This window comes from Hetaerina americana, unplaced genomic scaffold (assembly GCF_022747635.1).
Source record: "Hetaerina americana unplaced genomic scaffold, ioHetAmer1.1.p SCAF_5, whole genome shotgun sequence".
In the NCBI taxonomy this organism is placed as follows: domain Eukaryota; kingdom Metazoa; phylum Arthropoda; class Insecta; order Odonata; family Calopterygidae; genus Hetaerina; species Hetaerina americana.
The window spans coordinates 8,972,205-8,999,855 of record NW_027287095.1 but is presented as its reverse complement, the minus strand read 5'-3'; the positions used below and the strand labels follow the sequence as shown (position 1 = coordinate 8,999,855).

Genomic DNA, 27,651 nt, shown 5'->3' with positions numbered 1-27,651 from the left:
CAGTTTTCTAAAACTAAGTGGTATCATGCAATTGGTTTACCTACATTTGGTCTCGTACTCAGCAAGAAGGCACAGAATTGTGACCTACCTTTGGGCTACAAAAAATAGTAATCATTAGGTACGTACTTCTCTGAGGTTTACACTCCGTTTAAGGAGTGATTTTTTCACTAACGCTAGATGACTCTCCTGTATGATAATTCTGCTGTATAGTCCCTTGTTTTAAAATTTGTATTTCCTGAATTCTTGCAATAAAAAAAGCAAAATTGTATCATGACATGGTTAGATGCTAGAAAAAGTTGAATTCTACAATATAGATCTACAAGAAAGTTGATCTCTCTGATGCTAGTAGGATTTTCATTAGGTGAGCCATGGTATTTTTGATTCTATTTAGAGCAAATATATGCAAGGGGCTGAGTGCTTCATTTTTGGTTCGTAAATCTTTGAAAGTCTGTCATGGAATTTTTAACTCGTGCATAGCGAGAAATACTGAAGTATAAATAACCGATGAATCCAAGCCCCTGGATATTACAATCCATTCAGTTCATTTCTCATTGGAACTGCAATTTACAAAAGAAGGTCTTCTCTTAATTGTAACGTAACTTGTTTGTTGTAGATTGCACAGTCATGTTGAGTTAAAGAAGTGAGCGCATGAGAACATGTGAATTTCGTGGGTGTCACCACATACATCCCAATGTAAAATATATGTGTAGCATTTACAACGTCGGCACTCTCCAAATACTTAGTCTGTAAAAATTGTGGGGCAGAACAATGAAAAGTGCTCTTCCTCATTCAGTTGATTTGTCATTGTGAATAGCTCATCTTTGAGATTCGTCGTTTGGTGTTTAAAAAAAATTGCTGGTAACTAATTCTATATTTTTAAATTATTCATTGTTATGTGGGACATGGTAGTCCAGGGATAGAGCATCGGTCTATTGACCAGGAGGATTGACCATTGTGATCAGGTTCGATTGTCGGGTGCACCTATGGGTGCCTTCATCTTCACCCAAGATGTGTGATTTTTCGGGTACCCGAACTTCCTGGGAAAACATAGGTAGCATAGGGAAAGGAACTGACCTAATTTCTGTGGTATTTGATATTCTCCCGACTTAGGTCTAAGTATCTGATGAACTCTTAGCCAAACCATTCAAACTGATCTTTGGGCTGATAACTGTGTTCATGGTTTTATTTATTGCCACTAATGGATATACTTGCACTGTCAGGTGAACTAGAGTGGGTACATCGTCATGCTGAAAGATGCTGGATTAAATTTATTTGAAAATGTTCCCTTTATTTTATGAAACTGTTTAAATTATAAGGGAAGTGGGTACTAGCAGTAGGTTTGGAATGGATGAAACACTAATTCTTCATTTTGCCTTGTAATGTGTTTTCAAATCATCCTGGTAAATGACTATATATTATCCATTGACGTAATTAAAATATTAATGCTCAGCAAGTTTACTGGTGGACAACACAAAATTGTTCAAAATACGAGATTTCCATCATCCCCATGCAGCCAGATGCAACAGCAAATTTTGACAGTATCCTTTTAATAGCTGATTTTCCACTTTAAATAAATAGCTGTTCGTTCTCCTTGCTGCATACTCCTTATAGAATGCCTAGCAGGCATTTAAATAACATTAGAAACTACTTATTCCTTGCTATAGATGTATCAATCATGATTTAATTTGTTGATACTAAGGCGTGGTGAAAATATTTATTCATGGGTTTTGGTTACGTATGAAATACATCGTTATAGTCATCTTTAAATTTCAGGGTATTAAGGGTAATTTAAGAGACTGACAGGGAAAGGGTGACCATGAAAAAAGCAATTAGTAGCTATTTAGTTTTTCTAAGTCATTGCCCGTAAAGTACGATACGATGAGCCCTTAAAGTTCATGTAGCTGTAGTACAAAAGTAGTCGGAATTAATTTCTAAACACATTACAAATCTCATCTAAACCTGAAAAAGCATCGTAGCTGGTTTGCTTTTCGATTCCCTTGTTCTCTTCTCCGGACTCGGGGAGGGATGAGAGATCTGAAATAGTAGCAAGTAAGCCTGAGTAGCGGAGAAATGCTCTTGTTACGTGCATGTACCGATGAGCTGTGCTTAAGTGTTTGTGGGGTCATGCGTGATTTTTCGTGTTCATTTCACACAGAAATGGAATAATCTCTGCTGGCTTGGATTACTCCAAAGGGGTTCAATAAAGGACAAGGGAAAAAATTGGCATAATGGGTATGATTTAATTGCTCCCGATTCAACTTCCTGAATTTGTAATCATTTATGGCTTTGAGCGACGGCACGAGATTGATGATATTATGCTGGGAAAACCGACTTCAAAGTTATCATTTATAATTAATGGATGTTTACAATTACGGCGAGAACCAAATGTGCCCTCGAATCATTTGGAAACCATATGCATACTTCACGATACCAATTAATTAGTTCCGGTCCTTTCAGACAGGTTTTAAACCGGAGCCTATTATCAATTTTCAGAAATTGGAGACCTCTCAGTCGTGAAACCGAAAAGACCGACATTATTTGTCGAATAATAAAATCGAAAGTTTTGAAAACCAAATTTGTGGCTTATTAATCTGAAGCATTCTTCAAATAGATCATAATTTGGATTAAAAAAGGTTGGATGCGGTAATGGGAATGAATACGGTTGGCAAATACCTTCCCAGATAACCGCATGATACTGTCATTTAATGACTGTTGTACTTGGCACAATATTGCCTACCCTTATTTGTTTTCAAGCTTCTTCTTCTATCCATCGTCTCTCTCCGTGGTTGGGGGGGGGGGGCACAATAGTAAACATGTCTCATGCCGTCCACTGCCAACAGCGGTGTGTCACATTCTATGCCTGTAACTTTAGGGGCGGAGACCATGAGTGGAATGTCGATGAAATAGTAGAATTTCCATTTCTTACTTCGTAATTCTTTATCACCTGTCTTTGGTATGGTGGAGGTCTGTTGTGTAAATGGTCTTGGTTCACTGTAATTCCCTTCTTTTTCATGTAAAAAATAGCTATATTATTAGGTGAAATTAACTCTTGTTTTGGATGAAGTCTTCCTTCAGCATATTTTTTTGCTCGTTATTTGATAGTTTTTTACTGAATATTTTTTCCCTTCCTCTCCCATATGCCTTACCCTTCTCACTTGGTGCTTGCACCCCCTGCCACACACCCTTTTGATGGATCGCGCGGTATATGTAGATGAGATTGTTGTTTTGCGTGACATGAAGGTTAACTGTTAAAAATCTCGCAATTAAAAGCTTAAGACGCCAGTCAACAACTTAATATGTTAAAAAGTAGGAGATGGTCCAGGAGAGAATGAGAATACCTATTTTCACCTTCTTACGGTCATGATTTAAGAAATATATGTAGTTTTTGATGGATTTTTACATTTTTTTCAGTATCAATTGTGGTAACAACTTCGGAAATTAATATGCGATCTTGTTAAATTATTCATACTTATTGGGCTCTGGTGTAGAAATCGTTTGCAACGAGGAAAGCAATTTAATTGAACATAAGCACTAAAACATTGGAAATGATCGGAATCTAGTTCAATGAAGATGTAACAAAAATGTACCAGAATATAAATAGATAAAGAAAAAAAATATTAATCTAATCCTTGAAAAAACTGAATTGTCATATCCTTGAAAAATGCCAAGCTTAAATTTCTATTATGAAGGTATATCATTGAGGTAGAGTTTAGATTAACCATGGGGAAGTTCTGCTGGACTTCAAAGCCCCGCATAACGCGACTGTAATCCCTATTAGCCCCATATTTACAATAAACTATTTTTCACACCACATACGTTATATTTCCCGTGATTCCTAATATATTCGCAATTCTCAAAATGTACGAAAGAAAAGTATGTACCTTCATCCTAGGTTATAATATTATGCATTACCCCTCTTATCAGTGATTTCATTACTGCTACGGCAACACGCGTAGAACGTACACGCCCCTTTCTGAACCCAAATTTACCATTCCCTACGGAATCATTTACCCTCTTCTCCATTATTTTGTTTGTGAACATAAATACTATCTTTTTTGGATTTCACCCGAGCCAAATCAAACTTATGGTCGACTGCTGTTCCTTTTCCCTTTTTTGGAATGGGAATTACTACTGACCAAAGACAATCTTCGGGCCATTCTCTTCCCCCATATATACTACGAACGAGCCCATAAAAACTCTTCTTTCCGTGTTGCCCCAAGTACGCGTAGTGCCGTAGGGACATTACTTATGCCCGCAGCTTTCTCTGATTTATTTTCTTTAACGCCTTTTATACCTCACTCTCAACTGCCCTCTGATTGGAAGCGAGTATTTATCTACTTTCTTCCAATAATATTTTAGTTCTCTGTCCAAACTCAGCTAGCCGTGTATCTTCATCATGTATTTCCTGTGTACTCTTTCCATCTTTCCTGAATCTCCTCTGCATCGGTTAATGCCTTTACTCTCGCCTAGCCTTAATCCACCTATTTGGGGAACTGACGCTGCGCGGGTTGTGGGTATGGCTCCTGTCCTTTGATCTACAGGTATCTGACATGAATGACCCTTCTAGAATGCCCACTAGCACAGCCCCAGAGGTCATCAAAACACCCAATGTCTTCCTTAACATCTAGGTGGAGAGGGCAAATATGGCTGTATGTACTTTTGAATTATTTGTTCCGTGTGCTAAATGAAAAAGCTGTCCATCATATGGCTTATTCTCTGATTTAATTGAAATCGATTTCAGTTTGACGTTTCATGTTCGGGCCGAATATTGTGATTCGACAAAGCAATATTAAAGCGCCCAGTTCTTGAGTGTAGATTGAAGTGAATGGTTGATTGTTTTCATGCGTATGACTTAATGAGTCGTTGATGTGCATTTTAGGCTTATGACTCCCAGGGTACGACAATCACATTACAACTCGACAAACTAGGGCGGCAAAAACTCGTCGGCATTGAATAATAAAATACCAAATGTATTGAATTGGGTGGACAGATTGAATTAGTGCCAAGGAAATTACGCGGAAAAGATCAAATCCGGTAACGGTTAAATATGAACAATATTTTGACTTTAAAAGCTTCAATATGAATTTCATTACGTAGACTTAAGAATCAATTTGCGTCAGTCTTAATTATCAGAATTAATACTTTGTGACATTAGCATGCTCTCATAGAGTTATTGGATGCACAAGGATATTTGGGGTGGTGAAAGTCAAATCATTACAAATCGGAATTATTATTGATTGAATTTAATATGGTACTCAAAGAATACAATTTAGCATTTCCTTTATTTATATTTTTACATTAAATATTTACCATGTTTACATAAGATATGGCAAAGGCTCCATGTCTTCCTGTTGCATGTAATATCGCATAAGTTTTGCAATTTTGAATTTCAAAACAAAGGAAATTATTTTGATTTATTCTAGAGTTTAGAAGAGCTCTTCTCATTATATTTAATTGATAAAGACTTGAAGATACATACGATTGAAAAGTATTTTCGCGTAAATACGAGAGTTTTAAAAATTCAAAGGCAGAAAGTTTTGAGAGATACGCTTCTAAATTAGCAGGAGATAAAAGAGATTTGGAAATATTCGATTTCAAGTTAGGCGTAGATATAAGTAATTTACATTGAAATTGACTTGTGCAATAACTACATTTCCGTACATCTAAGTGCTAATCATTGGCGGGGTTGCTTCTTCTTTCTCTTCCTCCTCATCCTCAGCCTCGTCATCCTCACCGGGTTCACCGAGGGCATTCACAAATTCTGGAAAGAAATTCAACCGTTTGAGTCATTTTTTCAAAATATTATGTTTAATCTATTGCTTTAAATCATGTATACTCTGCATCGTTTTAAAGTATTTTATTTGTTGTTCATCAATAAAAAGATGTAGGTGCCCCGATAGTAAAATGAAAATGTTTACTCCACGTATTTTTCAGAGAGTTTAGCTTAGTAGTGCACTAGTTTATGTTTCTTTTGTTCCCCTAAACTAAGATTTTCTAGCGCCGCGCTGCGGTCATATGCATATAATGTCAATCAATATTATTTGACGTTAGGATCAAAATGGTCAAAGCAGTAGGGACATAGGACGAAGAATTGCGTTAGGCAAAGAAGCTTTCACAAGGATAAGGGTTGATAACAGAGACATTAAGTAAGGATGTTAAGAAATGCCTCACCAAAATCTTTATATTGAACGTAGTTATGTACGGCGCGGAAACCTGGTTACTGAAGCAGGAGGATAGACGTAGATTGAAGGTTTTTGAAACGTCGGTGTGGAGAAGGATGGAGAATGAGAAGTGGAAAGAAAGGAAAACAAATGAGGAAGCACTTGGTATGGTGGGCGAAGAGAAGGGTTTGTTGGGAGAAATCCTATGGAGGCAGGAAAATGGGATGAAGGGCTTATTGATCGGTAGTGGGATGTTAAAGACTGTATTAGAGGGGAGAATGTTAGGCAAACGAGGAAAGGGCAGGAATAGGATAGGGATGTTGAACGGGATGAAGGGAGGAAGGAAGTACACAGAGATGAATGTACCGTTTGGTAGCTTGTTCATCCAAAACCTACCTTAACCCGTTAATAATAATTAAGCATTAGCAATATTTACGGTACGCGCCTAATTTAATAGTAGTCTAATGTAAAGCCAGTCAGGATTAATATTGTTATTTATTAATCATATAAATTATATATCAGAATATTCAAGCGGAAAATATATATAACGTACACAATATACGAGGGTCATCCGGAAAGTAGTACCCGTTCGTGAAATAAAGACACAAAAGTAAATATTAACAAACATAAAAAATTTTATTTGAAAGAGGATACTTTAAACTACTTCTCAACATAATCTCCAAGCAAATTAAGGCATTTGTCATAACGTGTGACAAGTTTATGTATTCCTGCTGCATAGTCCTTCGCCGCCAGCTCATTGAGATACGCGAGGGACCCATCTTGCACAAATTTTTGCATAATGCAGATGGTGTTTAACAATTTCATGAACAATTGTTCGAGAAACATTGGGAAAATGCTCACAGATGTCATCAATTGTGACGCGCCGATCGTTCCTCACGAATTCGTCAACTGAGCTCACCAGTTGGTCTGTAATGACAGACGGTCTCCCCGAACGCTCATCGTCGTGTGTGTTCCCCCTCCCCATGTTGAAGTTGCGACACCACCGCCGAACAGACGACTCGTCCATTACATTGTCTCCATACACCTCCTTTAATTGGCGATGAATATCACATGGGCGAACGTTTCTTGCATTGAGGAATTTAATCACTGCCCTCACATCACAACTGGCGGCGTTCTCAATTTTTTTAAACATTGTAAACAATCACAGAAACAACACAGGCAATGCTAGCGTCACGCAACTTGGCTCAGAGAAGGCAGACAAGCCACTGAAGCTATCTGACCTCGTCCAGCGGCTACTCGCGTCGTCAGCACTTCATGCGGCACGAACGGGTACTACTTTCCGGATGACCCTCGTATTACGTATATTTCATGCGGGGACCATTTTATAAAACGGAATGGTTGAATACCAATTTAAAACAATAATTAGTAATATGAGCCAGGGTACGATGAAATCCAGAACGATGTGCCCAAGTGGTTATTGCCACCATGATAAAACTTCAATTAACTACACATATTTTTTAGACAAAAATCAACGCTCACATACAAAGATAATTGGATGTTGTTGAAAAAGACAATACCAGATGATAGATTTACCAGATTTAGAAATGCCAGTTTTCCTCTTACAGGATTTATGTGAAGCAATCACAGATTGAATGGTGACGCAAAAAAATTCAATGAATATAAATAAATAAACGTACCATAAAAATCGATTCGGCCATCGCCATCAACGTCCACCTCCTTAATCATGTCTTCAACTGGAAATAAAAGGAACTTCATTGAGTCATGTGCACATTTACGAATCTTCAAATCAGTATAAATTGCCATTTTTAGAAACTGAAGTTGGATATGGATGATTGAGTATTTCTTTTCAATTTTCTTGTTTAATATGAAGTTCACGTAAGGTGAAATCTAGAATTCCATATGTAATTATGGCCAGCATTTCCCGCAAATTTCAACGTTCTATCTAGCCTCTGCATTTAAGAAGATGAACAAACGTAGTCTCACTATAAAAAAAATTAGTGAATCAGTAAGCGTTGAATGAAGTAGTTTCACTGTTCCAAAATTTATAACCAATTGCATGTGGCCTATGATCTCTGGACGGAAATATTAGGTGCGGTCTACAATGAATAAATGGGCAAACGGAAAGAAACTTAAATGGTTTTCGTATAGCGATGAATAATAAAACAACTGAGACATTTTGAACATAAATTGATGTTGTAATTTGAGTGACAATGATCTGATTATTTTGTTTTCCTTATTTAACCATTGACGAACAAGATGATTTTCATGAATCTACGATGGACTGACTCCAAACGCCACTTCAACCATTGAATACGCACTTCACACACCTTAGGCGACATCAGAGCTCACTGGGCTACAGATGTCTCGCGAAAAGCTCTTTCCTTTCACAATTTGTTCAGAAAAATGTCTCTCACTCTGACGGAATATATTGCCCGTAGAATACTGTGAAATGATAATGAAAACTCTCGTCGTCACCACTGAACCAGGGATGGTTAACTCAACTCGAGTTTTCAGCGCCATCTTGTATACACCACCAGTTTATTTTGTTATCACGATCATCGATGAAATGCCCAAGAATTTTTGGCGACGGTTGTGATTCACGAACTAGAATCTTAGTTTTTATTATTCATTGTATTTTTTCTGGCAAGAGGAGTTTTGAGCTCCTGATCAAATCGCCTTTTTTCGAAAGAGATATCCTCATTGTCTTCACTTTTGTGCTATCATTTAAAGAGAAATCTCAATAGATATTCTTATTTTTTGATGCATGAAAGAAGAATCCGGCCTTTCTTACAAAATTACAGGTTTCGCAGAGTTGTTCAGAGATTCGCCTCACTAATTGCAAGAGTACGTATCTTTGGAGGCATTAATTCTCGCTTCAGGAAATTTCGCCAATTTAGATTTGCTTTTGGGCCCGGCCCGTGCCTTCCGTATTCCAAAAAACTGTCAAGTGTGAGTTGCGAGAGGCGTGATGGGGCAATGCTTGCTGCCCTCTTGCTTGCTACTCACTCTCTTCCTCGGACAGGTCTTCGCCGAGACACTGGAGCACGGCCCGAAGGTCGGAGGCGCTGATATATCCGCGGTTGTGCTTGTCGAAGACCTGCGAAGGGAGGGAAATGTGAAACTGAGCCAGGTGCACTGGGATTATTTGAAGTTGCCAGAAAACTTGTCAACCCACGGACGATCTCACAGTTAGACCTCCTTCAACCGAAACCTTTTTAAGTGAAATGAAACTTTAAAGCAAACGGCCAGTCGATTTGTAAAGGTATTTTTTTAGACACATTTGATTGTTTAAAAAATTAATCTTTTTGGAAGAAAAAATAGATTCAACATGATGTTAAATGCGATAATTTTAATGATAAAATACAATTTAAATTATTGTCGTACAGAAATATTAAATCATTTGAGTGAAGGTAAGTACTTAAATGTGCACGGGTATTTCGGCAAGATAGCGCCGTTAAAAAGGCCGACAAAGAAAATTTTACACTTTTGCAAAAACATAAGGAGGCGCTTTGGTTATTTCATGTTCTTCTTTACTATATTTACTTGTAGATTTTGTCGATTGATATTATAATTTAAGTAAATTCACTTTGATGCGGGAATCGTGTACCATGTTTGTCATTTTCAACCTTCTGGCTCCAAAATTCTATTGTTATTCATGAATTCCAATTTCAATAATTGAAAACTGTTCATCTCTCAGAGTTTGTATGTCGAATTACGAAAGTTTGACTGTATTCCATTCACAGGATAAGATTGAGAACTTTGCCAATGTTGGCCATGGTGAATCTTGGCCAACATTGTCAAGTTGTCAAGGTGAAAGTTTATTCGTTACAGAATTCCATCAAGTGCCCCTGAATCCGTTTGTTTGAGCTGTGAAGTGAAGCTGACTTAGTGCATAAAAATCGTGCACAAGGATATTACTATGTAAAATGAGATTTTCAAGCAAACATTGATGCATATCATTTTCACTGATGACTGATCGGAATATTATAATTTTCTATTAAGTGTCATTAACAAAATGCATAAGTGTTTTGAAGAAACGTGAATGGGTACCTGCTTCTTTGTTACGTATAAGGTACAAGTACTGTATTGTATATTTGTACTCAACATCTGTGGAATGATTGGATTTGGTTGTCTTCTTGGATGTGTTGATTTACTTCCCGGGAAAAGATGGACATTGGATGACGAATACAGTTGAACAGTTTCAATACACGTATGTCCCAGTGTAAAATTTTGGAGAGAAATATCAAAAGCGCCGTCAAGTTAGCACAGTTGTTTTCAATCTCTTAAGTTTCATTAAGCGTCCAATTTAATTTTAACACCATTGAACACAGTTTATTTTAAAATGAAGCACATCATTGATATGATTTTCCCATTTTGTATTTACATGATATGATATTGAATTAGTAATTCAAATATCTGCTATGCATTATTAATTTTTTAATATCACTGAGTATTTTGGAAAATATTATCAAAATATATAAAATACTCTTCATTGGCTATATTTTATGAGGCGGGAGGTCATCACTCGGCGTGAATAAAGAGAGATGGCCACAGATTCTGTCAGCTTTCAGGGATGAATCTAATTAATTTGGATCCATAGTGATACATCCGAAATAGCTGTACTATTTCACAAGCATGCCACGATCACTCTCGAGAAATCTTTCAAATTAACGATAATATTGATATCTGGAGGGAAATCGTTAATATTAGGTGTACTAACTCTGAAGGCATCTCGGAGTTCCTTCTCCTCTTCGTCGGCCGTCTTGTCCGCTGCTGTCCCCATGTTGGATACTATCTCGACGAACTCATCAAAGCTGAAGTTCCCATCACCTTGATAAAGAAACCTTTTGTGAAGTGATCAATTTAGAGTGTGACCAAATAAAGCTTATTAATGAAGGAGGGGTAATAGTCCTTGAAGTATTATATAGCTTAATTATTTCTATTAATGCGTAACTCTTATACTTGAATAACTTATACGACATGTACCTGTCAACACTCCACATGCATGAGTTTGCGCTTTGATTTTTTAATGCTGATTCGACTCCCAATAGATTTATTATATGGCTTGCTTTTAAGGGCAATTTAAGTGATTGTATCTCATCAACTCTCTACTTACACAATAATCTCATTGCAAACAGAGCGGGGGCAAATTAACATACTCGTATTTCATATTTTGATGGTAGTTACTTATTTTTACATATTTTCTTTCACTTGAGCGTAATTTTAAACGTATTTTATCCATCATTTACGTATTATTCTTATGGTTAGGTCGGTACGGTAATTTAGGGTGGTAATTAGCGTATATTTACGAGCAACTGCGTGGCGATTCAAATGGACGGATTGCAGCCAAAGGGCGGCAATGTGTTCAGCAGGCATCTCGCCATTTGGAGTTCAAAGAGTAAACCAACGACCAATATATATATATATATATATATATATATATATATATATATATATATATATATATATATATATATATATATATATCAACTGACAATATGGACGTATTAATTCCAAAGGAACTGCGGGAGATGCCGCAACAGTAACTTTTAATGGAGTCATCCGCTAATATGCATTTCAATGCAATAATTTCAGAGTGTAAACATCATTTACCTTGACCAGGATGCGAACCCGAATCCCTCAATGTCCGGTCGAGTGCTTTAGCCAGTTAAGCTAGCGAGGCATCCTTCTAAACTCTGAAATTGGCCAAGGCGAATGATTTTATCCTCTGAAATTGTTGCATTGAAATGAACGTATTTATTTCTCAGGCAACTTTCGGCTCATCAGCTTTAGGGCGGATTCACCTGATTGACAGGTGAGCTTGTTTAAAAAGTAAACCGGTGTTCTCTTTAACTGAGAGGAAGAGGACGATAATTGGTTGCAAACGCGTGGCGAGGTGAGCGTGGGGACACGTCGAACCCATAGCTCGAGTTCTCCGCCCAATTGAATTCACCCATCGAATCGACATTGATAAATACGTAACAGATGCCTCATTTGCGTGAAACAATTCCATCGCCGACTCATATTTCTCAGGCGAGGACATTTGCCACAAGGAGACAAATTAAATTCAGAGACAGTTTGCCACGAGCGATAGAATTTGAACATTTGAACTTTATGCGCTCCAGTAACGGGGATATTATTGCTGAGGCGAGCTGATGAAATTAGATTTTCATTAAACACGTGGTTCACCCATCCACTCGTATGGAAGAGACAAATTTTATACTTCGAGCACATTGATGGTTCACCTAAATCTCCAAACCGCGGGACAAGTCACGAGAAAGTGTGCATGTGTCACGGGGCACGAATCCTTCGCACCGAATGGTAATGGGCATTATCTCATGTTGCTACTAGAAGGAACGGTCCCTTGGAAAAAACCTTATGGCTTGGGAAAAAATGGAAAGATATTTTTATGCATAAGCTACTTATAAAAAAAGGACTTTAAATTTCGGTCAGGATTGAATTTGATTTATACTTTCTTACATTTTCAACTTCGGAAAAAAATGAGAATTAATTCTTTCGAGCTAGAATTTTCAGGAATATTTGACTCAATAAATGTTAGCGTTAAATGGTATGATACTGCAACAAATTGGGTGGTGTCAGGCTTGATGTGGTGGAAGTCGAGCATAACAAAGAACGGATCTTAGCAATATTCCACCAGATATAGTTTCCACTAGTATCTAGAAGCAATAGCTTCTATTATCTTCTATTATATGCTGGTAGCAGCGGATGATTGTAGCTAAGGATAGTTGCGATTTGCCACGAGATACTAGTGGAAACTATAGTATATCTAATGGAAAATTGCAAATATCCTTTCTATATTATTAGGATACTACTATTTTGCGTTTTGAAATCTGCAGGGTAGCATTGCAATGTCTGAAGGCCGAATACATACTCGCACGATATGCGAACAGTCTTCGAAAAGCGAAGGCAGAGATTAACGGTTCGATTCATCAAGATAGCAGAAAGAATCGATTTCCGAGTGGAAGGAGCTCTTTCTTAGTTATTTTTTTTAATGCAGCCACAGCGCGAAGTGTTTCATTCGGACAGAACTCCACAGTTCGCCTTAAAGATTCTCTCCCAGATTATTCATTTCGGTCCTCCAGATCTTAATCCCCTGGCTAATGCAACCACATTGTTTCTCCTTGCTTTGAGGCCCACCGGATGGTTTTCATTCAATTTCACTCATCCCACTGTCTTCCCTCCCGCTGAATGGACCCATTTTTCAGGGCAGGATCTTTATCTTTCTTTCTCCCCGGCCCTGAAACCCCTTAAGCCGCCTTCTCTCTTCCTTCAATAACTCCTCCTCCACCGTCCAATAATCGATCCGCCCTTACCACCTCCAAGGTCCGAAGTGGACCAGCTCCTTTCACCCTTTCCCTTAAAGTTCTCTGCCCTCGCCTACTTAACTGCCGATTGATGAATATCCATCTGCCTCTTGGATACAACTTCCCTTCCGCTCTTCATTTCCCTGACTCCACCGTGAGCACTGCATTAACTTCGAGAGTGGAGTTTTATGGTGTCGCACACCTGAGCGAAGTTTCTGAGTTTGTGGATTCGGAAATTCGATTCGGGAGGATAGAGAAACAATTTAAAATGTGTAAAGAGTACGAAGTAGTTGAATTCAAATATATTACACGAAAGAATTCATCAAATACCAATATTGATTTCAAGTGTGAGGGTATAGTACTAATAGTACTTCAAAAGAAAAGTTTTAATATTGCCAGAGTATTTTTTTATCGCGCTCTAACTTCAATATTTTGGTCTTGATTTTTAATCAAGTGTCGAAGAACTCAATGTAAGATATCGTTTTTTCCCAGCGTACGACTGCGATGAAGTCTTCGAGACGAAGTCGTCTATCGTAACCGTTTTAATGTCCTACGGTGGTAAATCCTCAGGGTAATAAACGGAAATGTTCTCTTTAAATTACTTAAATTCATATGAAGCATTCCTTTGAATATTTTTTTTTACGAATGAAAACATTTTTTGTAGAATTTTTCCGTTCTGCCATTTTAGGCGAACATAAATGGTTATGAAAAGTCTCTGAAGGGGCCCAATTCGATTGAAATTGAAAATTCAGACACACAAAGTAGGTTTTTGAAACTTTGTTTCTACCTCGAATTCGTTATTCATGAGCAATTTACTGTGTTTTATCGTTATCTAGTTTTTTCCAGTGTTTCAAACTGGTATCAGACTTTTTGAAAAGGCTTAATCTTCATCCACATCTACATAATACCCCGCAAGCCACCGCAAGGGCGTTTGGCGGGGGGTGTTAGGTCACCACCCGTAAGAAGGAACATTAATTATCGAGATTATTTGAAGTATTTTACGAAATCAATTGTGTAATGTAATTTGCATATTCTCTCTGGCCCTCAGCTTGAGCGGACCTGTCTGCTGAGTGCTCCTGATAATCGGATATCGGATAATCTTCATCCGAGTCCAACCATACGAAATTAGAAGGGACTGTGGCTATTTAATAAAGAATAAATAATTTCAAGCTGCTTCAAGTTGTTTGCAGAAACGTGATCCAAATCACCGTATCTGACATATAAGCTTTGAGGATTATGTGCGTACATGTACGAGGGTCATCCGGAAAGTAGTACCCGTTCGTGCCGCATGAAGTGCTGACGACGCGAGTAGCCGCTGGACGAGGTCAGATAGCTTCAGTGGCTTGTCTGCCTTCTCTGAGCCAAGTTGCGTGACGCTAGCATTGCCTGTGTTGTTTCTGTGATTGTTTACAATGTTTAAAAAAATTGAGAACGCCGCCAGTTGTGATGTGAGGGCAGTGATTAAATTCCTCAATGCAAGAAACGTTCGCCCATGTGATATTCATCGCCAATTAAAGGAGGTGTATGGAGACAATGTAATGGACGAGTCGTCTGTTCGGCGGTGGTGTCGCAACTTCAACATGGGGAGGGGGAACACACACGACGATGAGCGTTCGGGGAGACCGTCTGTCATTACAGACCAACTGGTGAGCTCAGTTGACGAATTCGTGAGGAACGATCGGCGCGTCACAATTGATGACATCTGTGAGCATTTTCCCAATGTTTCTCGAACAATTGTTCATGAAATTGTTAAACACCATCTGCATTATGCAAAAATTTGTGCAAGATGGGTCCCTCGCGTATCTCAATGAGCTGGCGGCGAAGGACTATGCAGCAGGAATACAGAAACTTGTCACACGTTATGACAAATGCCTTAATTTGCTTGGAGATTATGTTGAGAAGTAGTTTAAAGTATCCTCTTTCAAATAAAATTTTTTATGTTTGTTAATATTTACTTTTGTGTCTTTATTTCACGAACGGGTACTACTTTCCGGATGACCTTCGTATCATCTTATTGAGAGAGATGTTTTTTTTGGGATCATGTAAGATACCAATTTTCGGCTCACATTATTTTCGCCTTTCCCTCGGACAGCGACGTGAGAAAATACCAATTATTGTTCGGTGTATAAGATTTAATTGACAAATAATATTTTTCCCGTGAAATAATATAACTTATCCATGCAGAGAGTGAGTTTGTTAGAAATAATATATTCGGCTGATTCCGGAAATGTGGAATCCCGGACGGCGTTCGCCCCTGCGACAGCCGAGGGGAGGTCTCACCGTCGATGTCCACTTCGGTCAGCATCTGCTGCAATTCCTCTTCCGTCGCGAACTGGCCAAGGCTCCTCATCACTCTTCCGAGCTCTTCCTGGGTGATACTTCCGTCGCCGTCCTTGTCGAAGAGCCGGAAGGCATCCCGGAACTCTGGGAATTAAAAGGATTGCCGTTTAGTGGGCCCACCACTGACAGGGAATGTTTTGTCATCATGCCGTGAGGGAGGCACACGATATGATCAAACATTAATTAGCCAGAGAGCCAAGGGGTGAGAGTTATTGCTGAGATGTATATAAGGTAATTTAGGGAATTAAAAAATGTTACAAAAGTGATGGATTCTCAAGAAGTAGGAGGATTAATTTAAAAAGCTTAAGTAGATTGTAAATTGGAATTCGAGTTTTGAAGTTATTCAATTATCCAAAAACACTTAAACTTACATTTAAATTTACGTCTCTTTGCTCTTGAATTTTCACTGAAATGTGATATTGGACACTTCTAGTCGTAAGCATTCTAATATTTTTAGTAGGCGCCGTTTGATGAGAATATTTTTTTATTTCGAACTTTATAAAATTACTATTTTATTTTTAAAATTACCGTGGAGTCCGCGTAGTTGCACTTCTGGCGATCGCAGAAGTTCTAATTATAACCTCTTTGAGTTTCATTAAGTACCTGTATACATGCAAGAAATTCACTATCATTTTTTTTAATTGATTAAATTCTCATATTTATTGAGTAGTGATGAAAAATCAGTAATGCAAAAAGAGAGTGAATCATAAATACTGCTCCAGCCAAAGACGACAATAGTTCAATGGACAATAGGGCCTAGTTCTTATCTGGCATCCCCATCAGAAACGCATCGAATGAACCCGAATTTCGATAATATATATTGAGGGTGGTTTCTCGACACCTTTGCACCGTACGCGGCATGCCTTGCCGGTTCTCCGGGTGTGATGGGGGTGCACCCCAGTGCGCAGATTCCCCCGCCAATGAGAAGGAAGGGTACGTAACCCCGAGAGGCAGACGCTCGTACCTTTCATCTGCGCCTTGGAGACCTTGTAGCTGGTCGAGGAGGGTCTCCGCGAGGGGGGCCCGTGGTCCGCCTTGTCTGCACCCCCGGCGCCTCCTTCTTCGCCGCCCGGGGACAAGTCCGGGGCCTCCGGAGCGGGAGGCTGCCCGGCCGCCGCGACGCCACCCTCCGCCCCGGCGCCACCGCCGCCTCCGCTCCCGTCAGGATTCAAGTTGGTCTGCCGAGTCTGTTGACGAGAGAACGGGTCACGTTAGTGCTCCTGACTGCGTATGCTTTGGATATGTCGTGGATGGTACGTATCTTTATTTGTGACATAATTAAAATTAATGAAAGTTGAAAATGAATTGGCATATTTGAACCAGATAGGATTAGAATGGAGGGATGGACGACATAACCGGAACCTGTACGAGCTTCAGATTGCGCAGGTGTGGATGGGGAATGCAGAATCGGGATGGGCAGTGCTAGAAAGGGGAGTAAGGGATTGATAACCTGTTCTTAATAATATGGATGCGGAGGAAATGGTAAGCAGGGCATGGGAATAGTAGAAGACAGGAGTGAAAGAAGGTACGTAACTTATCTAATCAGTTATATTTGCGGACGATCGAGCAATACCAGTCAACCAAAGATTTACAGTCGTTACTTGGCGTATTGCACAATCAATGCTATAGGTATAGGCTGAGAATCAATTATCAGAAAACGAATTTAATAAGATTCTCAAGAATAGGAAGGCTAAGATAGGGATTATATCTGGGGAACATGAGCCAAAAGCTTAACTATTTGGAAAATATTTCGGGGTAGGGTGATCAGAATAGAAGAGGCATTAAAAAAAGAATTGCTTTCAGTTAAAGATATGAAGATGAGAATAGCTTAACTATTAATATGGCGCGTAGTTTTTTGTAGTTCGTTAACTTGGTCGTTGAGGCAAGAGTGGACAAGAGACTTCTGGGATTTGGGTGTGGATAAGAATGAAAAAAATAATATGGATGGAAAGGCAAACAAAGGATGGAGCACTAGTCATGGTTCCGGGATTCCCCCCCCCCTTTGAGGAGGCGCGGGTGAGAGTTTGGGGAGGTGGGTGCGGGACATTTCCCTGCACCCACCGCCGCCCCCGCCAAGCACATGCTCTCCCCTCCCCTCTAATCCGCACAGCCATATTTACATTCCTCTCACAATTGCAGATTATTGAAATTAATTGGCATTATTACGCATATAAAACGTCATGATTTCTATAATTAATGCACGTTATCCATGTGAACGAAGTTACTACCATCGCTTTAATTTCAAGTACTCCCGACCAGGCTAACATGGTAGACACCACTTCCATCCCTAAATTATCATTTATTGTATAAAATATTACAGTGCTCTTGAGCGTAAGGCATTTGATATTTTTTAAGAATCGTTTTTAGTGTCATATGTTCTAAATCGAGTTACTTTACCTATACCGTCCTGCAATCCCTGTATGTTTGCAAAACTTCATTCCGGAATACCTACTGTAGGTAAACTCAAGTTTACGAGAAGCGATTTAAAATGTTGAAGATTGGCAAAAGCGATACAGCTGCTTGAAATTGGAGATATCTCGAAGTAACAGCATTTAAGATTGACTCCAAAATAGAATCAGCAATTTGCATAATTGGCGACCACAGCTCGAAAAGAAGAGCTTTTGTGAGATTACACCGACCTCCGGGTTAATTACTGTGTTTATGGTTATAATATAAATATACGCACTCATTCACATAGAAATAGATATAAGGAAAAGGGATAGGAACACATATCAAGGACGAACACAGGTGAGGTGGGGAAGGCGGAATCAGGCAAATCACGAGTGTAAAAATATTTCCTAGACCGGGACTTGAACTCCTTATATCTATTTCTATGTGAATGAGTATTTGTTCGCCATTTGGCGGGATTTCGTGTTTTAATTTGTGTGTGTGTGTGTGTATATGTATATATATATATACATATATATATATATATATATATATATATATATATATATATATATATAATTATAAAATTATATAAATATTATTTATAGATAATATATACGTTTATATGTACGTGTATAGATACGATTTATTAATCGACTTCTGGTTCCTACGGTATGAACATATCATCGCATTATCTCGGCGAGCGATGATAGTCCGATTACGACGCCCACGCATTCTCGAAATTGGAGGGAAGCTTACTTGCCGGATGGCTAAGGCCGCGACGGAAATAAGCGAAGGAATACTTCCGTCAATCGCCGGTGGGTAATCGGAGGCGAGCCGCTTTCGCGTAATCTGGGTGCGGGAAGAAGGAAGCCTCTCGGCTGGGCGAGCCCTCCTTCCTTCCCCCCTCGCTCTCGCCCAAGTGGGCGTGTGTTTTCAAGCCTCTAGCGATGGAGGGAAAAATCCGGGGGGTGTTGTTATCCCTTCAGGAAGAGGAGGGGAGCATTATGGGCCGCATGCGGATGGGGCTCCTTGCCTCAATCGCTTTGCGGGACGAAGCCCTAGCCCCCCTCTCGTGAGCTCACGGCACCAACTTAGCGATTACAATAAAGCCCTTTCTCGCGGAGGACATTGCCTCCACTTCACTGCGACGCATCCCACGCCTCAATTTATCTCTCGTCCACCGGGAGAAATTTATTTTTCGTCCAATTTACTCTTCTTTCTTTTGTTATCATTACTCTCGCCCGTCAGTTTTATCTATCAATCGATTTTTTTCGGCTGCTCTTTACTTTTGGTCTTCATCGGCCTCTTTTCCGTGCTGGATTTTTATTGAAGACAACGTGCAGAAATACAACTTTTCAGTTTTCATGCGTTTAATTTTACAGTGTCACATTTTCACCAGAATTTTTTTTATCTCGAGTACACATGTAAAAAGCGAAACCATCAACAACACATCAGTCATGACGTCATAGTTGCGTGGTTGTGCAAATAATAATCTGAATGGAACCTTAGGCAGCTTGCGCCTGTGCACCAACTAGTTCAAATAAAGGTAAAACCGTTAATGGATTTTCATTTCTGCCCACAATTGAAGTGATTATTTCCCTAATTATGCGTACGTCTACAATCAGTGAGCAGATAAATCACTCCGCATTTTTCCTTAGCGGCTGTATATCGACAGCATTTCCATTACGAAATAAGTCATTAAAAATAAAACGATTATACCATCAATTTTCCGCCGGCTACGTTAGAATACTGTTTGGCTCTCAAGTTGCTCAGGACAACGACGAGACCATTTGGATTGCCCCAGTACTGACGCGAACGTGCGTGTGAACGACACAGAGAGGCGAATGAAAGCATGTGTGGCTTGGGCATGAGCAGATAAATTCCATATGCGTGCGAAAAGAGCGAATGTGGCTCCTTTAGTTTCCTGGATGTTTCCATCTCCATCGAAAATGACTTTTTCCGATGTTCCTCTCATCAGGAAACCCTATTATACGGACCAGACCATAGCCTCTAGATACCATCATCGTCATTCTTTATGCTCTCTGCTACATATGTGACTCTTAGATATTTTCATCTAATGATCCCCTCATCCCATATCCGATGCAAATTTCAGAAAAGAACGTGGCGCTGTCAAATGATTTGCATCAATCAACGGCCAACCAAATTCCGTATTTGACAAGTTGACGACAATTTCTAAGAAACTACGGGAGATGCCGCAACAGCAACTTTTAACGGAGTCATCCGCTAACATGCATTTGAAAATATGTGCTGAAATTGTTCCATTGAAATTGTAGCATAGGTAACGACTAATTTACAAGACCATGGTATCTTCATAGTTTCATTTTTTCCCCGACTGGAAACTAGATTTCAGAACATCAAGTAAAAATGACCTCTCTGGACACACTCATCAGATATCAGAAAAATGTTGCTCAATGATTGATATGGATTTCATATTTAAAACAAAAAAGCCTCGGTAACCTTACACGGCCCTTCGACTTTGCAGACGGGCCGTCTCCAAAGTCGAAGTTCACGAAATATTTAATTGAACGCGGTCAGTGGAGTGGCACCACTGCTATCCCGCATCTCGCACGAATGCGAATGCCTGTGACATTGTATGCACGGTATAACGTCACAACATCATTTCCCTTTAAAGTCCCCAAAATTTCGGAGTGTTTAAGGATGCTTCGGTAGCTTAACTGGCTGAAGCACTCGGCCAGATATCGTGATCCGAGTTCGAAACCGGGTCAAGGGGAAAGATTTTTACTATCTGAAATTGTTAAACTGCAGTGCACATTTAGCGGATGACTCTATTGGAATTTACTGTCGCGGCAACTCCTGCAGTTTCTTGGAAACTGATTATAAATGTAATTTTTATTTTAGAATTATGCCAATTAAATGAGAGAGTCAAGGGTCTAAGGTTGGGAAATCTTTGTGATTCGGAGAAGATCGATCCACGCTAATGAAGGGATAACTCATTTTGCGAAAAATTGAAGCCTACAAGACTCTCATAGCCCTCTTTAAGATTGCCCTCGAAAATATCGGGAGTTTAAAAGCTTAATATATCTGTATATTAATATATATATATATATTATTTTATATTATATATCAGAATAATGTGGGTCGCGGTAGTCCAGGGGGTAGAGCGTTGGACTACTGGCAGGAGGGTCCCGGGTTCGATTTCCGGGCAAGTCTCTGGGTACCTGCAGCTCCACCAAAGCTATGTGGTTTTCGGGTACCAGATCTTCCTGGGAAACCATAACCGGAAAGGAACTGGCCCACCTACCCTGATGTGTGAATTTCACTCGCCGTCGGGCTTAGTACTGGGTGAGCTCTATCATCACCTACCATACCGACCTTCGGCTTGATTACTGTGTTTATGGTTTTTTCATATGAAAAATGTATACAGTATTTACATATTTTAAAACTACTTCTATTTTTTGATAACTGTTCACAATACTCTTTTTTCTGATCCCTTTAATTCATCTACCAACTATTCTGGGAACTTGTATTTAGGCCGTAAGCTAACACCTCATATCCAAACCTTCAGGTGGGTTTGATATGGCTAACAATATGGTATCAAATAAAAATACTTCGGTGACTATGAAATGGCTACCTGGGTATCCCTAAATTCCACAAGCTTTCTCAAAAATATCCCGAAAAAACACTTATTGGGTTAGATTTTGCCTCCTGGGGTATGAGAAAAGCATAATTTCACAGGATTTTTTCCCAAAATTTTAATCAAAATGTTTCCAGTTGGAAGATCTCCGACGAATGAAACACGCTGACGGAGCTATTTCTTTTGAAGCACCCCTTAGATCAAACTCGTTGATCTAACTTTTATCGTTCATCTAAACTTATTCAGATTATTATTTAGTTAGGTGAAATATTTTAGTTAGTAGTTATAGCCTCTTATGATCAAAAAAACTGTCAAGTTCTAAATTGGAAACTCTCATCATTCCTTAACCCCTTCCTTATTAGTTGTCCTACGAATGCACAGTTTTTACTCGTATGACTACAGTTGGTTTATCTTTGTCATTTGTGTTTTTCTCATTATAAAAAACTCAATTAAAATCCCTCGCCTTTGACGAACCATACCGACTAACCTCTCTTTAAAATTCAGATGCAAATTTTCTGTCACAAGCCGGCGTTGGAATGAAGTCCATTTACCTCCTATGCAAATTTTCCTCATATTCCACGCGGGTCGAGATTCAACGAATGCGCTCTGTGCTAGGATTTCCGCAATATTCTTTTGTTTTTTTTTGGCAAATATTTCGAAATTGTACATTTTTGAGATGGCTGCGTTTGTTTGTGCTTTTGATGACGGATTCCTAAACATTGTTGTGAAAGAGATGGAGATAGGACACTCACTGACTAATATCCCACGGGTTTTCGTTTTATTGGGGCTAGTGGAATAATATATTTACATGTTAATAATAAGAGTGCTATAGGCCGCAACATAGTTTCTCTCTAAACTTGAATTTCTGTTTTATTTAGTATTTGCAGGGTTGTAATGTCACAATTTTGTAGCATTTGTTAGAGCCCGTACCTATGTCCTACATTTTATGCCTGTATATTCAGACTATCTATTCCTCCTATTTCACGGTTTATGCTATTCCTTTCTTTGGCGATAATTTTCGAAATTTTAATATCCAGCAGATTAATCATGGCTATTCTGTAGGAACTCTTGTGGCCATTCTCATGCAATTATTTGGTTTTTATTGTGGGGAGACGTGTACTTGTTGGCGATCATATCAAATTTTTAAAATTATTAAGAAAATGGATGGCGCCATGTTTATGTTGTTACACTTAAATAACACCTGGCTAATAAGTGGCAATGGTGTTACCAGTGGCATATCCATGGGTCAAAAATGAGCCAGTAGCATTTTCAAAAGCTGAAATTATGGCGGAATGTGTATTACTCCTTTGTCTTTGAGGGTTATAATGATGAAGGAATCAAAGTGTCGTCGAGGGGAAAGCGGAAAGACTCAGGTCCTCCAATCTTCGAAGGCTAACGAGAGAGGAACATCAGTTTAGGGAATGGGTGGAGTGGTTCACTTGATTGAACTATTCCATTAAACTTCTCCCTTCTATTTGGAGGTTGTATTGAAGTTATGATACGAGCATAATTGCGTTAATAATTAAAATATTTGAACGCCATGAACTAATTGATTTCATTTGCTACGTTGAGGGAAAGAGAAATCACGAAAATCATGCCTTACTTTTTCTCTTAGTTAATTTGCAACGCAAGATCGCTTTCGACGCGAGAGTATCGGGTTTCCTCAAATATTAATTAGAAAAGCAAAAGGTGACCAGTGCTTAAGATAACGAAGACCGCAGTGTCATAAATGCACTTTCGTACACATTTGCTGATAGCGAGCGATGTTCAAATAGTAGAAGTGGTAAATTCCCCATTTCTGGATATAAATGTAGGGCGTAGCAGTCTAGTGAGTAGAATGCTGGGCTACTGACCAGAGGACCCGGGTTTGTTTCCCGGTGATACCCCTTGATACCCTCAGCTTACGCAAGCTGTATGATTTTCCGGGTACCAGATCTTCCCGGGAAACCCACAGGTGACACAGAGAAAGGAACTGGCCCCTCTACCCTGATGTGCGGATTTCACACACATTTGGGCTTAGTAATAGGGCAGCTCTACCGTCTCACCTATCAAACCAACCTTCGGGTTGGCAAATGCAGTTTAAACGTAGAGTAAAAGTGAGCAGTGATCTGTGAAATCACATTCACAATACGGGCGCTGCGACTCCTTGAAACAAATTATGACTCCTAGGCTAAGGGTTTAACAAGAACTATAACTTTTAAACTTCACTTTCTCGCGAAGGTAGCGTTCTCACCCGATTGCCTTTCGCGGGTGAAACGCGAGCATTGGTACTACCGGTGATTCAGCTTGTCAGACATTGTTGTCAGCGGAACACGGAGTTGGGGCTTTCTGTTGAGGCCGAGGGAAAGTAATGAGATCGAGAATCTTGAGGGGGATAGGGTTCGCTTACGCGACTGGAATTTGTTGGACGAACGAGCCCCCGGGGGGGGGGGAGATCGGTGGCGGGATAAAGAGTGAATGCGCCAAGATGGCGCTCCAGATCCCGCGAACGTGTGTGGGTTGCGCCGAAATATTTTCGAATGAAATCTCTCGTCCTCCACCTCTGCCTCCCCCCTCCCCGCGAGAGGCACTTTCTCCTCCCCCTCGTCTACTCCTTCAACCACCGCACCTCCGCCGTCCTTCCCCGCCCAAGTTTCCACTGGCGTTGTCACGGTCCCCCTCCTAAACGATGTTGCCGTTTCATTCATCCGGAATTGCGCCAAGTGGGCTCTGAGTACGAGATACACCCAGAGTACGTAGCACTGAGCCCAGTAAGGCGAAAAAAAAACAAATTTTCAATTTTTGACCTACTTAAATTATTGATTACGCTTTTTTGGGTTCACGTTTGAGCTAAACAAAGGTTTCAGAAGTAGTGTTAATGCGGCAGAATATATTCACCAATCGGAATGGTCCATAGCCACTATAATGTTTAGTTAAATGTTTTTGGATTATAGCTCTCCTCGCACGAAGTACTTTTATGACCACTGTAGTCGAACAGTCGGTCGGTCGGTTGTGATAGGTGAGGCTGGAGATCGTTTCTAGCAAAATTCCCACGAGGTGTCCTATTCGAACATTCATTTGAGCAGAGCAGGGAGCAGCACTTCCACTCTCTATGCCGCCCGCGGTTTCCCAGAAAGGTCTGGATACACAAATACTCCCACAGATTGAGTTAAGCTGAGGTTGCTCAGAGGAGCCACGTGTATTGCAACCCGGAATCCATGCTCAGTACTATTGACCACTACTCTCTAGGCTGCTACCAGTTCAACATCACTTTAAGGTTATTTGAAAAAAAAGGTTACGGTAAGTTCAGAGAATTTACTTCGCATTCAATGTTTTTTTTTTAAATTCAAGAAAAGTTATCTCTTTTGAAATATACAGGTATTACTTTCGCTCTGATAATTATAAATCACTCGATATATTTCCAATCTTCTTTCCGATCTATCACCGACATCGTGTCGTTTAAATTTCGGTCTGGGTCGTTATCAAATTGGCGCTTGTTTGTGACACACGACGCCGAAACAGTGGGAAGTTAAATAAAAGAGGAGTGGAAAACTATTTTATGATTTCAATTGATAACAATGGCAATAATTAGTGGCCACAAAAGACCGAAAGTTGTGGGAAGAATTTTAAAATATGTTTGCTCCCTTTGCGCTTTGACCGAGACAGCCTCTTAATTGGTCCTGAATCATTCGGTAAAAAACAGAATGGTGTCAGATTCAGTGCGAGGGAGTGCGAAGGGCAGTCAAACAACGATAGAGTGGGCGAGGCAATAAAAGGGCGCAAAAGTTGGTTACGTCGTTACCTCCCAAGATCTCCCCCTCCGACGCCCTCGCATCCCTTCCTCCTCGTTAAACGCTCTCCTTCACACCCGTTCAACCCCCTGCCGGTCGACCCTCTTTCCTTTCACGCTCTGACGTCTGATTGGCCGAACTTTCAGGGACGTGATGAGAATCCAAATGCGACGGGTGCTGTGCCCCCTTTCGTCCCGGGAGCCGGCCATGAGATTCTACGAACACCTTCCGCTCACCAAAACCACCCTGAGCTTCCGGTGCGGGTGTTCCAGGACGTTTTTTTTCCTTTTCCTGTCCCTCCTCCCGCCTCCTTCGACACGGGGTCGGTGGGAGGGAGGCCAGGGCTCATTTCGAAGGCGAGCCATGGCGTCGAATTAAATCTTTCACCCCACTCTTACACTCCGCGTGTGCGAGCGCTGGTGATCGCTTCGCGCCCCCCCATCTCATCTACATCTACATCTACATAATACCCCGCAAGCCGCCGCAAGGGCGTGTGGCGGGGGGTGTTAGGTCACCAACCGTAAAAAAGAAAAATACCACATGCAAAAAAACAACACGGAAAATTACACCCACAGCAGCGCACACACTCATGCAAAAATTCCTTCATCCAATACTCATGCAAACACATATACCGCAAAACAACTAAAAACTGCACCCCATGATGCGGCACGAAAGCCATCCTACAACACGAAAGCCAGGACACAACAAGCAAGAAATTGAAACACCACATGAAAATGCACCACGAAACACTCTGCCCCCAAAGAGTCTTTAAAAGGCAGGGAATGCGACCCAACGTAGCAGGTAGCAGGAATTTCCCCCCGCGGAGAGGGACGAGGGATTGAAAGGGAAACTTAAAAACAGATGAACAGAACATGAATGAGGTCATTCGGGAAGAATGTGTTAATATAACAAAACACATAAGGTTAGTGGAAGAGCATGCATTTAAATACAACTAATTATTTTTTAGACGCTGAGGGTGGCAAGTGGAATTTTTGCTATCTATAACCCTGCAGTTGCTATCCCGTATTGTCCGTGGGAAGAAGGAGTCCTTGAGTCGGCTAGTTCTGGCATCTATTTCCCGAATTTTATATGCATGATCCAAGCGACCAATGTATGTAGGAGTACGAATAATTTGCGAGACCTCGGTGCTGAAACATGCGGATCTAAATTTATTTAATAATTTCAATCTTGCATTGAATCGTCTCTCAGCCAATGATTCCCACCCCAAATCCATGAGCATTTCGGTGACGCTTTGCGTTTTATCGTAGGAATTTTTTACAAAACGGGCTGCCCGGCGTTGAACCTTCTCAACTTCCCGAATGAGGCCTTTTTCACTCGGATCCCACACGCTGCATGCGTATTCTAAATGAGGCCTTACAAGAGCGTGGTAACAACGTTCCTTGACCTTCGAGTCACTTTTGCCGACAATGCGTCTAATGAATCCCAATCTTTTATATGCTTGACCGCAGACTTTACGTATGTGAGTCCCCCAAATTAAGTCTTTTGAGAATGCGACACCTAGGTATTTTACCGTATCAACTACTGCCAGGTCACCTCCAGCTAATTTGTAAGCAAATCCCGTTGATCTTTTAAAGAAATTTACCACTGAACATTTATTATAATTTAGAGTCAATCCCCAGTTAGAACACCATTTAGTAATGCAATCTAAATCCTGCGCTAGAATAAAACGATCCTCATCCCCAGATATCTCCCGATAGATCACCGTGTCATCCGCGAACATCCTAATTTTACTTTTCACTTCGCGGTTCAAATCGTTAACAAAAATCAAGAAAAGCAATGGCCCGATCACACTTCCCTGAGGTACCCCCGACGTGACTCGAACGCTGTCGGAACTAGCGCCATCAAGGACTACCCTCTGTTCCCGCTCTGAAAGAAAATCTTTAACCCAACTTATGGCGCCCTTGTTTATACCCGCGACCTTTAATTTATGAATGAGTTTACCATGTGGGACTTTATCAAATGCCTTTTGAAAATCTAAGAAGATGGCATCCACTTGCCTACCTCTCTCACCAGATACAAGTAAATCATGTGTAAATAATCCTAAT

At 40.1% G+C, this 27,651-nt stretch overlaps 1 protein-coding gene across 1 annotated transcript in view; it reads right to left on the bottom strand.

The window, feature by feature from the left end:
• Nucleotides 1-5,263: 5,263 nt before the first annotated feature.
• Nucleotides 5,264-27,651, bottom strand: part of LOC139694198 (calmodulin-like) — a 132,469-nt gene continuing 110,081 nt past the window's right edge. Inside the window, exons 2-7 of the mRNA XM_071592635.1 lie at nucleotides 16,773-16,995; nucleotides 15,749-15,892; nucleotides 10,864-10,973; nucleotides 9,150-9,240; nucleotides 7,820-7,876; nucleotides 5,264-5,761 (exon numbers count right to left, since the gene is read on the bottom strand). Coding sequence (XP_071448736.1) covers nucleotides 5,664-5,761; nucleotides 7,820-7,876; nucleotides 9,150-9,240; nucleotides 10,864-10,973; nucleotides 15,749-15,892; nucleotides 16,773-16,995 — 723 coding nt within the window. The 3' untranslated portion in view covers nucleotides 5,264-5,663. The remainder of the gene's footprint in view (nucleotides 5,762-7,819; nucleotides 7,877-9,149; nucleotides 9,241-10,863; nucleotides 10,974-15,748; nucleotides 15,893-16,772; nucleotides 16,996-27,651) is intronic.